This window comes from Plasmodium inui (assembly GCF_000524495.1).
Source record: "Plasmodium inui San Antonio 1 unplaced genomic scaffold supercont1.22, whole genome shotgun sequence".
In the NCBI taxonomy this organism is placed as follows: Eukaryota; Apicomplexa; class Aconoidasida; order Haemosporida; family Plasmodiidae; genus Plasmodium; species Plasmodium inui.
The window spans coordinates 101709-113250 of NW_008481856.1; the positions used below are offsets into that span (position 1 = coordinate 101709).

Here is an 11542-nt window from a genome sequence, read left to right on the forward strand (position 1 = left end):
ATTTCTACAATGCACAATACCGTCGCTTTGTCAAAAAATGCAGAAAAGATTGACTGAAAAAGGAAGTCTATATCCTTTACAAAAGACGCGATTTTAAGCGAAACTTCGGAAACCTTTATGTGAAGCTATTTACCAAAACATGGAAGCGATTTTTTGCCCCTCGACTGTTTTTTTGTTTTTTTTTTTTTTTGTGGCATTATTTTTTGTTAAAAAATTTTAACACTTCATAATGTTAAGAAGTTTTAACTACTACTTTGGGGATCATAACCAAAGTCATGTAAAAATGTATCACATTGTGCACAAAAAAGAGGGGGGAGAGAAATACTATTCGCGAAAGTGCGATTTAAGCTGCTAATCAAGCTGCTAATCAAACTGCCAGTCAAACGGCTGAGACTGCGCGAATTAAAAGGGGTGCGCGTAATGCGTGTGCTCTGCGAGCTGTGTGTATATGCACGCATTGAACATGTGCTCACGAACGGAAGTGCAGACCGGTGCGTGGGCCCATGCGATAATTAAAAACGACTTACACGTACTACTACATAATGGGATCATTTAAAAAAAAAGGGGAAAATATACATAAAAGAAGACTACAAAAGGGAAAAAACTAAAAAACGCACAAAAAGAGGCACGCCCCACATGTGTCTTACGCTTATGCAAACTGCGCAAAAAAAAATTTTCCAAAACGGGAATGCAGAATGCGCAGCGCTCATTAAATAGAGGGCAATTTTTAAAAATTGAAAAAGTGAAAAATGAAAAAGTGAAAAATCCAACTCGAAACTTCAAATTCAAAATTCAATAAAGGGCTAGGATGAAACATCAGGGACACGCAAAAAAATTGACTGCTATTAAATAGCAAGTTTTGAATTAAAAAAAAAGGAGAAAGAATTAGTCATCTTTTTTATCAACATTTTTTAAAAGGAATTGCTTCCTAATTAGCAAATGCTTTCCTATTAAATGGGACACATAAGGGGTGCAGAGAAAATCATCGGAGCAGTTCAGTAGCCGCTTAAGTTTCACTGCACTTTCCATAACGATATTTTCGCAATCCCAAAAGAGAATTTCTTTCCTTTTTAAAGTATACGATTCTCTTAAACATATGGAGTTGATGTAATCAGGAATGCCTGAGTGCTCCAAGTAGATGTGCAGGGGGCCCGTATACCACGCGTGTATAATTTTGTATGGGAAGGAATAGAAGTACATTGGCTTGAAGAAGAAGTTGACTTGTAATTTCTCCGTGTACGTTTTTTCATCGCACATGGGCAGGCACAGATGCTCGAATGGTAGGTGCGCTTTCATGAATATGTCTAGATTTGTGAGCTGTGCAAAAATGGACGTTTCGTTTAGGAAATAATACACATTGTTGCAGACGGTTCGTGGGCGCCCCAATTGTTCACTTCTTACAGGGGCACTTCTTATAAGTGCACTTATTCCCTTCGAACTGCTCACACATCTTTGGTTCCTCTCGTTAACCGTTAAAAGGGGTGTTTCCAGTTTGTCGATTTTCTCCAAAATGTTTCTGTAATTCAGACAGTCCCTTACGTTGTTGCAGAAATCGCACCCCTTTTTCATGTGTTCGATGATGGTGTCGTACAGGCACGTCAGAAGTTTCTTTTGCTGATGGGCCTTCTTTTCATTTCCCACGGCCCAACTCACTTTTGACATTTCCCTTTCTTTTTCTCTTCCTGCACTGACTTGTCTTTCTACAGACTTTGCCACGCAGTTGAGTGCAATCCCTTTTTTTGAACGCAACTGAAGAAATTTATCTCCCATGTTGGATCTGCTTGCCTCTGTGACAGCTTCCCCTTCAGTTTTCGGCAGAAAAGGATTGCAGACATATTTGTTTTCCTTCTTTTCTTGGACGTAATTCTTCGATATGGTATACATCAGTTCCGTTTGGGAAAACAAATCTGGAGGGGCATCATCTGGAACGGCACTGTCTGGAGCGGCACTGTCCGGAGGAGCATTCTCCGGAGCAGCTGCGATGTCTTTAATTTTTTCACTCTGATCTGAGAAGAAATCGTGGCCGATAACTTCACAGGCTAGTAATCTCTGATAAGGAACATAATTCAAAAGATCAGTCAATAAATTCCAGTAGTCATCACTATAATTTAGGGGGTACTCAAATTTGCTGTAACATTTTTTTATATTTTTCTTTCTGTCACAAAAATCTTTATGACATACTTCTTTTAAAATATAAGCCAAATATTTATTGGTCAATCGACTATGCCAGTACTCCTTGTTTCCATTCATGTGTTCCTTCTGTAAGTTCGCTTTAAACTCTAGGAGATATTTTTCTTTTTCTTTTTTGTTCCTAAATCTGAAGATGCCTGAGCCGATGTTCTTAATGGTTATCTCGTTTCTGAAGAAGGACTGACACTCGTTATTGTAACTATACGTCAGGTTGTTATTAATTATTAGAAAGAGGAATAGAATTTTCTTGCCTATATTTTCTGGAGTTATCAAATTTTTATTCGTCCTATAATATCTCACAAAATCATATTTTATATATGCAAGTTTCTCTCCTTTTATGAGATCTTTGTATTTTATGATGAACTCTTTGTAGTGGTTTGTAAACAATTCTAGGTTTTCAAAATTGTAGTTACTATCTTTTTTGTTTTTCTTCATGTGTCCCCAATTGTTCCTCTGGATGTGATTCTTTTCTTCGTCATTCCTGGGGTCATTTAAACGATTTTTCAAACCAGGGTTGCTTTTACTTGCCTTTGAAAAATCTTTTAAATTGTCCTCAAGTTTGATTTCCATCCCTTTGGCGCCTCTAGAATCATGCTTAGCGCCGTTGCTTCTGCCTAGTGAGCGCCTCTGGCTGCGTCTTTTGCCCCTTCGCTTGTCTGCATATTGGGAAATGTCTGGCTCGATGGAGTTGTCGCTCAGGTCGTTTTCTATGTTTCCATTCAGATGGTTTTCCAAATTGGTCACTTCTTTTCCCACTGCGTTTTTCACTGCGCCTCCCCCGGAGTTGCCACCCGTCTCGTCTGTAGTGGTCCCCCACTTGGACCCGTCCCCTTGGTCCCTTTTGCGTCCACGCATTTTCAGCTCCTCATTCTCTAAACACTCATCGTCCCACTCCATGCTGACAATGTCGTAGTAGTGCATTATACACTGCAGATAAAAAACTTCTTCACCCTTTGAGAAATTCAAGTTATCCAGTATTATGCTATTTAGGTCGACATGTTTGTTCTTGGCTATACAGTTAATGTAGCTTTCTCTGAACTTTTCTGATGCTATATAATCGTAAGAACCGATTCCGCATTTCCCTAAATCGGCTAGGATGATGCCTAGGGCCCAGCTGTCGCATCTTACATCGAAGGGGAAGTATTCCGTTGAGGTGTTGTTGATCTTTTTGTTGCTTTCGTTTTGGTCGTTTTGACCGTTCTGACCGTTTTGACCGTTTTGACCGTTTTCCCCTTCCCGTTGAGCTTCCCCTTTGCCCTTCTCCTTACCTGCACGTTCCGTGTTGTCTCTCTGCGAGGGTAGCTCTTTCTTTTGTGAAAGATCTTTCTCACTGAGTGCATCCTTTTCTTCCTCCACTTCACCCTCAGCATTGTTAGCAGCATCAGCATTTGCTTCAGGTGCTGCTTGCCTCTCTTGTGTTGTCGCCTCATCATTGAAAACAAAGTTTCTACGCGAGTTTATATTAAGCACTTTACGTTTGTCTATAGTGCCAAGCGCCCCTCTTACGGATTCTTGAAGTTCTTCAAATCTGACATCGATGTTTCCAAAATTTTGCTCATAAAAATGAATCAAGGTGTTATATTTTGAATTTCTAAAATTTCCCTTGTTGTCGTAGCATAACCCTTCAGGTGCCATGGTGTAGACTGTTCCCTGGAAGTAGGAAGAGAGCTGATTGATTAACTGATGCTTCCACTGGCTAACAGCACGTTTGTACTTTTCTGTGTATCCTTTCATATTTTCCAGATGATAAGTTGCATATTCCATTGCGGAACAGCCAAAATCGGAAATGCACAAATGCCACTTGAACGGATTATAAATATTAGCAGCATTTGTATACACCAAAATGTTTTGCAACTTAATGTCTGTTAAACGTATTATATTAGATTGGTAGCATGTCTGGAGAAAGCTAATCCCGTTTGTTATCTGAAAGAAGAGGAATTTACACTCCAATTCGGTTAGCCCACAATTGTATACCTTTATGTTGTCATATATTAAGTCTAGTACGGGTAAGTCTACCTCGACTACGGCATTATTTAACTTCATTTTGAGATTTTTCAATTTTTGATAACATAGACCTACACAAGTAGTATACTCCCTTTTATGTTCATTTTTGTAGCATTTGTATTTTTCGCCAAAAATGATATGTATCAGTTTCAGGATTTTATTAATTTTTTTTCTTTTTTCAAATTCTTTTCTTCTGTGGAATATTAAATTTTGAAGTAATTTTCTCAAGTCACCATTAGCACAGTGCATTAATATTTCGTAATTTCGTCTTTCCTTTAAGTTTCCATCTTTTGTGCTTATAGGTTTAATGACGTTGCTGTTGAAGTGACACATGAGTTCTTGTTCTCTCACGAATTGAAATTCGTTCCCTTTTCGATTAACGTCTATTTCTTTTATGGCTAGCTGGACGTGCCCTTTTCGGTCACAGCAAGGGCAGTGGTTTTCTTTTTCATGTTCTTCTGAAGTGGGCCCTTCGATATTGCAGGGTTCCTTCGGTTTGTTCACCTGCAAATTTTGGCTATCGTTCTTGATACCCCTCCTCACCTCCTTTGCGTCACTAACTTGGAGGCTTCCATTATTTAAGGCAAGCGAATTGGGTCGTCTTCTCCTTTTCAGACTGGGGGCGTTACTGTAGGCCGCCTGTGGGTCTAGCTCCGCTGCGTCTCTTTCCTCACCGCCTTCGAGGTTGTTCCGCGTTGTACAATCCATTAACAGGTGTGCAAATTCTGGACTACTTATCTTGTCAATGTAAAATTTTAAGTCCTCTGCGTTCTTGTCGATGTTGTATAAAGCCTTCCTGACGTGGCCATAGGAACCCCTCCCGACGAAGTTATCTACGTAATTTATGTAGCCCAAGTTTGACCAAATTTTCTTTGTCTCGCCATGTACCGAATCACTCTTCTCATTTGTCGATGACTGTAATGAATTTTGCTCTAGATCTTTCACGCTTTTTTTTTTTTTACGATTTACAGGTACAGTTGTAGCATCATTGGGATAAATCACTGAGGCCGGAATTTTATAGTTGTCCTTATCAATTGCGTTTCCATTTGGGTCCATTGTATTTATTTTTTCATCCTTCAGTTTTTCTTTTTCATCCTCAGGCGGACTATTAGGCATTTCCACTTTTTCTGCAGCGTCTTTTGCGGGATGTTCATCACATACGTCTGGTTTAAGCTCCGTGGTGTTCCCTATTCGCTCCTTCTTTTCCTCACCCCTGGGACTCTTTTTTTTGCTACAGCCCTTGCGACCTTTTGGTTCCTCTTTTATCACCACGGATTTCTTTTTTTTATACCCATCTACTGCGTCCACGGGGGCCTCTTCCTCTCTACTGCCTAACATTGGTCCTTCTTCTTTCGCGATGGCTTCCTCCCCGTTTGCAACTGCTTCGCATTTACCTTTGATGGGGGTGATAATTTTCCATGTTTTCTTCTTTTCGCGGCTTGTATGACTACCTGCTTTGCCCGCTTCTTTGTTAAGTCCTTTCGCTTTGGAGGTTTTCCTCTGCGGAAGTTTCATTTCAGGAGAACCCCTTTCCGCATTACCATCTTCATTATTGCACGTTTCTCTACTGTTCTCTTTAATGGAGTCTTTTTCCTCCAAAGGATTTGTCCGATTTTGTGAAAGTTTCCCTTGCAAAGACGCTCCGTTTTTATCGCCCTTGTCCAGATTACCTTCTCTGGTTCCAGCTTCTTCCGTTTCGATCGTTACTTCGCTTGGTTCCTTTGTGTCCGTTCCCCCTATACTGCTTTTTTCTTTCCTTTTATGGAGTATTGTAGTTTGCACTGCTAGAAGGTGTCCTCCATTTTGGATCTGTTGAGTCTTCTTTCTCTTCTTGATTTTTTCAGTTGTTTTTCCTTGTTCCGTTTTCCTATCATCCTGTTTGCGACTTTCCACCTTTAACACACCTGTTTCATTTTTTTTGTCATTTTGCTTCTTTCCAGCGAGATTTTCCCCTTTGACCACATCCCCTTCTGGTGGTTTAGCACAATTTTTATTTCCCCCCGCGTTTGCATTAGAAGCATCTCTTTCGTCTTGACCAGCTTTTTCCTTTCGTTTGTCTTTATGATTATTACCATTCGTGATAACTGCACTGCTTAGATCACCGGCATTTTTTTGATCCTTTGGATCGTCGTTCGTTTTTAATAATTTCAATTTTTTCTTTTTTTTCTCATTTTTGCTCACTACTTCCGCGACGGCCTGAGCTCTTGAGTCAGCTTCTACCTGGCTGATGTCTTTAAGCTTTCTTTTTTTTTTCGCCATATTATCGTTTTGCACCTGTTCCGAATTGGTGCATTTTTCTTCACAATTTTTCGAGGAGGTTATTTTCTTTTTCCCTTCTTTTTTATTTTCTATGGAAACATTATTAAAAACGACATTTCTATTCATGAGAAAATCATATTTTGACAGATTTTTCCCATTTATACTAGCTTGTAAGGCTATATTTCTTTCTGCCTCTTCTGTTGCTGAGCGTGATCTCATCCTATCTTTTATCGTATTGGATTTAACAATGTCGGGGGATTCGTCACCTGTTGTGTGCTCTGTGTTATACCTCTTTTTATGACAATTCGCATCATTTTTTATATCTTCATGAGAACCATGGAAATTCATAATCTTTGTCAAAACTTGGCTATTTCTTTTGTGCACAATTATTTGATTTTTACTGTTTCCTTTTGAGGGGATTTCTCTTGCGCCCTTTTTGTAACTGCATTCGTCTGTATCTTCTTTACAATTGAAATTTGCCTGTTCACCCTTCAATTGTTGATTTTGATCTGTTACGCTTGTTCTACTCTTTTGATTTTTTGTTATGGTTACTGCGAAGTTTTCCTCCTTTGAATCTTTCTTCCGTTCATTTCTATTGCTTTTTTCTCTTGATTTGTGCTCCCTGCCGTAGCTTTCTTTTTCTTGATCAGAAGACTTTCCTTTTGGTTTTCCACTTGTGACATCTGTATTTGGTGAATTTCCTTCGCTTTTATGCTTCTTATTTTGAGTATTTGAATGGTTTCTCATTAGGTGTGCATTTTTCTTTTTTTTGTCGCTGTGTTTGTCTTCCCCGATGGATACGTCGTTTTGGCGAGCTTGTCCTCGCTCGTGTTTGTGACCAAGCTGTGTTTTTTCCGATCGATCTTTTTTTTCGGATCGATATGTTTTTTCCACTCGATCTGCCCTTTCCGCACTTTCCTCTGACACCACTTCTTCACAACTCTCAATTTCCCTAGTTAGTAATTTCGCCCTATCGTTGCCAGCGACTCCCGGTTCGGCAAAAAGTAACGCATTAACGTCTTCCTTCTCTACGCTAGAATCAGTACTATTTAAAGCATTAGTTTTTAAATGGTTTTTATTTGGACGCTTGCTACGATTGTTCGAAATGTATCTAGAAGGGTCCTCGATGGAGACTACATTACACACGGGGTTGGAATAATTTGGAGACAATTTTTCATTCTTTAATTTTCCATAGGAATGATTAGACAAATCAGAGTCTTGCAAGAATACCTTGTGGGAGTGGCTAAAATTAAGATCCTTCACCTTGGATAAGTTGATATTTTCTATTGCTGTAGAATCGAGCATATTAGATGTATATTTCACATTACATGAGTTATTTATGGGGTTATAATTCATTGCATCTGAGGCAGGGGTGATGATGTTGCTGTTAAATACGTTGTAGTTGACGTTATTGGAATTGGATACATTAGAAAGATTCAGATTATTATGTATAGAATTGACAGAATAGAGGTTATATCTCAAGTAATCATTTTTATACGGACTTGAGTTGTTGGAATAATTTTTCTGATTTTCTGATGTGCTCGTATTTAGCATGCCAGTATGATATATGTAGTTGTTAGAATTGTGGTAATCGGAACATTTCATTGCATTATTAAAATAAGCAGAATTCATGTTTAGTAAATTATTGTCTGTTGTACTTGTCTTAATGGCAAATGGATTCCCGTCAATGTAAACTTTATTCATATTGTAGACATGGTTAAAATTTAGTGTATTAGAATCTAAGTAACCCACATTATTTGATTTGATTAGATTTTTATTACCATCACGCATTGGAGGGTGATAATTCATAGCGCTATTATTTGAGAAACACATATTTGCGTTGTTCGCACTTATTTCATTAGATGTAATCGCGTCGTAGCTCTGTCTAACGGCTTGGTTGTCGTAATTCCAATGGGAATTATTTACATGTGTGAATTTTATATTGTGTTTTTGTGTTTTTCGGCAATTTTCCTGATCCGTATTGTGGATGTGAAATTCATTTCTTGGGTCGGAAAAGTCTCCTCCGTCGCAATTTGGGGCGCGCGCATCAGTTGAATATTTCGCGTCCATTCTGGTGCAGCTGCTGCTGTCACTGCTGTTGGCACTGCTCTTGACACTGCTCTTGACACTGCTCTTGACACTGCTCTTGACACTGCTAGTTTTACTACTGATGGTACTACTGCTGACAGTGCTATTTTTACTACTGCTGATACTGCCCTGCTTAGTGCCGCTTTTACTTCCGCCTTTACTGCCTCCTTTACCGCGGCTGCTATTGTTACCTTTTACCGTGTCTTTCCCACCATCTTTCACGTCTCCTTCCATTTTTGCTCCACAAGAGCGTTACCCAAATTTGTCGCTTTTTTTGCAGAGTAATTTATGCAAAAGGCACGTGATCTTACAAATAAACACAATGGCCACACAGTGTATGATGTGTGGAAAAGAGAAGGGGCTTTAAAAAAGATGGAACATGGGAACCCTCATAGTTGTATTTAAAATGCCAGGGAATCTTCTCTTATCTCCTTTCTCGTTTTACTATCGCTACGCATATAACTTTCCGTGTTGAACTTTTGCTATCCGTTTTGGATTGCTTATATCTTTTGCCTTCCCCTTCCCCTTTAATATTTTGCTGGTGAAGCCGTTTTAATGGTATAGGTGTCTCTTTATCATGCGAGGAATTAAAAAACAAAAGAAACTTTATCTTTAACTTTATCTTTTTTTACTCTATGCTTTGCTATGTTAATTTCATTTTCTTCTGAAGAACATGTGTTTGCCGCTATAACGGATTGTCGCTCAGCATAAAAAAATAAAGAAATTAGGAAGGCCTGTGTGTAATATTTTCAAAACAATATAGGACGTTAAAATGTACCATGCAGCACACGTATTTTTCCTCAAGTGCTATTCGAAAGAGAATTTCTAACGCAGCTTCGTTTTCTCAACCACGTGAACAGGCATACCTTTCTGTATGCATATATGTGTACACGTACGTATGTACATGTGCGCACATGTACATATATGCATGCGTACACCTACATATATGCATGGGTACACGTACATATATGCATGGGTACACGGACATATATGCATGGGTACACGCAGATATATGCATGGGTCCATGTACATATACAAACACATGTATTTTTTATTTGGTAACAAGATTCGTTAAGGTATATCTGCGAACATTATGTATGCATATGTATATGTATACATCAACACATGAACATATTATGATACACGGATAACAAGTTAAATCGTTCTAAAACAATTCCAGGTAATGCATTAAAAAAAATCTGTAACTGAATATGAATTCTTTTATCATATCTTTACGTTTTAAAAAAATTAGCTATTATTAAAAATGAAAATTGTGCTTTACTCTTAAGGCTATTAAAAAAACTCGTCTTCTGTAACTTTGCACATTTAAAAATTATTTTCTTTCTTACATGTTTGAAAGTAATTTCCGTAATGAAAATTTTAGCTATCTTAAAGTTTTAAAAAAAAAAAAAAAGTTATAATTCTAAAACTAGACGTTTAAATAAATGTCAATAAAGATTCTTATCGACTTCAAAAATAAAGAAAAAAAAGTACACATTGTGGACGCATTCAAAAAAAAAATATATATAGTACTGTGAACGTGGACGCATTAAAAAAAAAAAATATATTACCCTCATATTAATTAACAATTTTGCCGCTAACAAACGTTATTTGGGTACGCTATGTAGTGAAATTAAGAATAAGCATAACATAAATTAGAGAAACGAAGAAAATTGAGACAATTTAGTTTGCTCACATTTTTAAAAATAATGACCTTAATAGTACATATCCTTTTTTTTTTTTTTTACATCCCTTGTGCGTGTACAACAATATATTTCCAATAACATGTATACATATTATATACGTATTTGTTTTTTTTTTTCATATAGCCCCCCAACGACATATATATCACTGTTATTCTGTAGGTTATTTTTTTTTTTTAAAGGGGATAATAAAAACACACCAATCCTTTTCGCTGCTTTTTTTTTGGGCATGAGAACTTAGTTTAATAAACCGGCGTACCAGCTTCTATATAATTACAAAATTCCCCTGTGGAGCACTACTATTGCGCTTAAAGTATCACCTGGCGCGACGTTTTTCAAATGAAGCCTGTATGCATTCTCCTTTTTCAGTAAATGCAATAAAATTTATCAGCATATATATACGCCTTTAAATGTATAATTTCTTTCGCATAATTTGCATATTCCCACTTTTTACTTAGCATTAAAGAGTGTACGCAAAAAGGTGGGAAAAAACGCGTACTTCTAAAATGCACATTTCATTCCCTATATATATCTTTTCTACCTTACTATGAACGATGCTTACATACATAGTACAGTTACTGCAGAAATAAAAGAATACCTATTTTGATGTAGAATTTTTTTAAAGTGTGACCAGCATACATCGGAAATGTGGAATGCATGGAACACGGATTCTCAATATTCTTTCTCACATCATGACGTTTTGCCTTTCATATGGACATATATTTCTAAAGACAACGACAACCTTTATAATTTCAATTTTAAAACTGCAAAATTTGTCCGTACTTTTTTTTTTTTGGAATACCGATGGTGACTATTTGTAGGTATCGAAATACATATCACTTTCGCTTGAAACGAAATACGACTTACCTTCGACGCTGTCTGCAGTTTTTGCCTTATTCTTAAAAAAGCAGACACATGTCGTACTTTTTATTTATCTACCAATATATCAATCTATCAATCTATCATGTATATTTGTACATTTTTATAGGAATGCCAATCTGAGTGGCCTTAATGAAGCTTCCATTGCTCTGCATTCATTTTATTTTAAAAAGATTGAACTGCATTGCTTACACCTTTGTCGTCTTTTAAGGCACATTTTTTTTTTTTTTACCCTACCGTTTTTCTTTAATTTACTAGAATATTTTAAAGCTAACTTTATCAGAGGAGAAACAAACATAATGTGAAAAATGGCAAAGTAAAACTGGTTGCAGATGCATAAGAGACTCCTGCAAATATTTTCTTCCCATATGCAATTGACCTATTTTGAACAAAAATGGCACGTAAAAAAACAGTTTCCT

General features: G+C 37.3%; 1 protein-coding gene across 1 annotated transcript; it reads right to left on the minus strand.

The window, feature by feature from the left end:
* Positions 1-885: 885 nt before the first annotated feature.
* C922_04343 (serine/threonine protein kinase) lies at positions 886-8775 on the minus strand (the record flags this gene model as incomplete). The annotated part of the gene is made up of 1 exon (XM_008819926.1): positions 886-8775. One exon carries the CDS (start codon positions 8773-8775, stop codon positions 886-888), a length of 7890 nt encoding a protein of 2629 aa, XP_008818148.1.
* Between the last annotated feature and the right edge of the window lie 2767 nt (positions 8776-11542).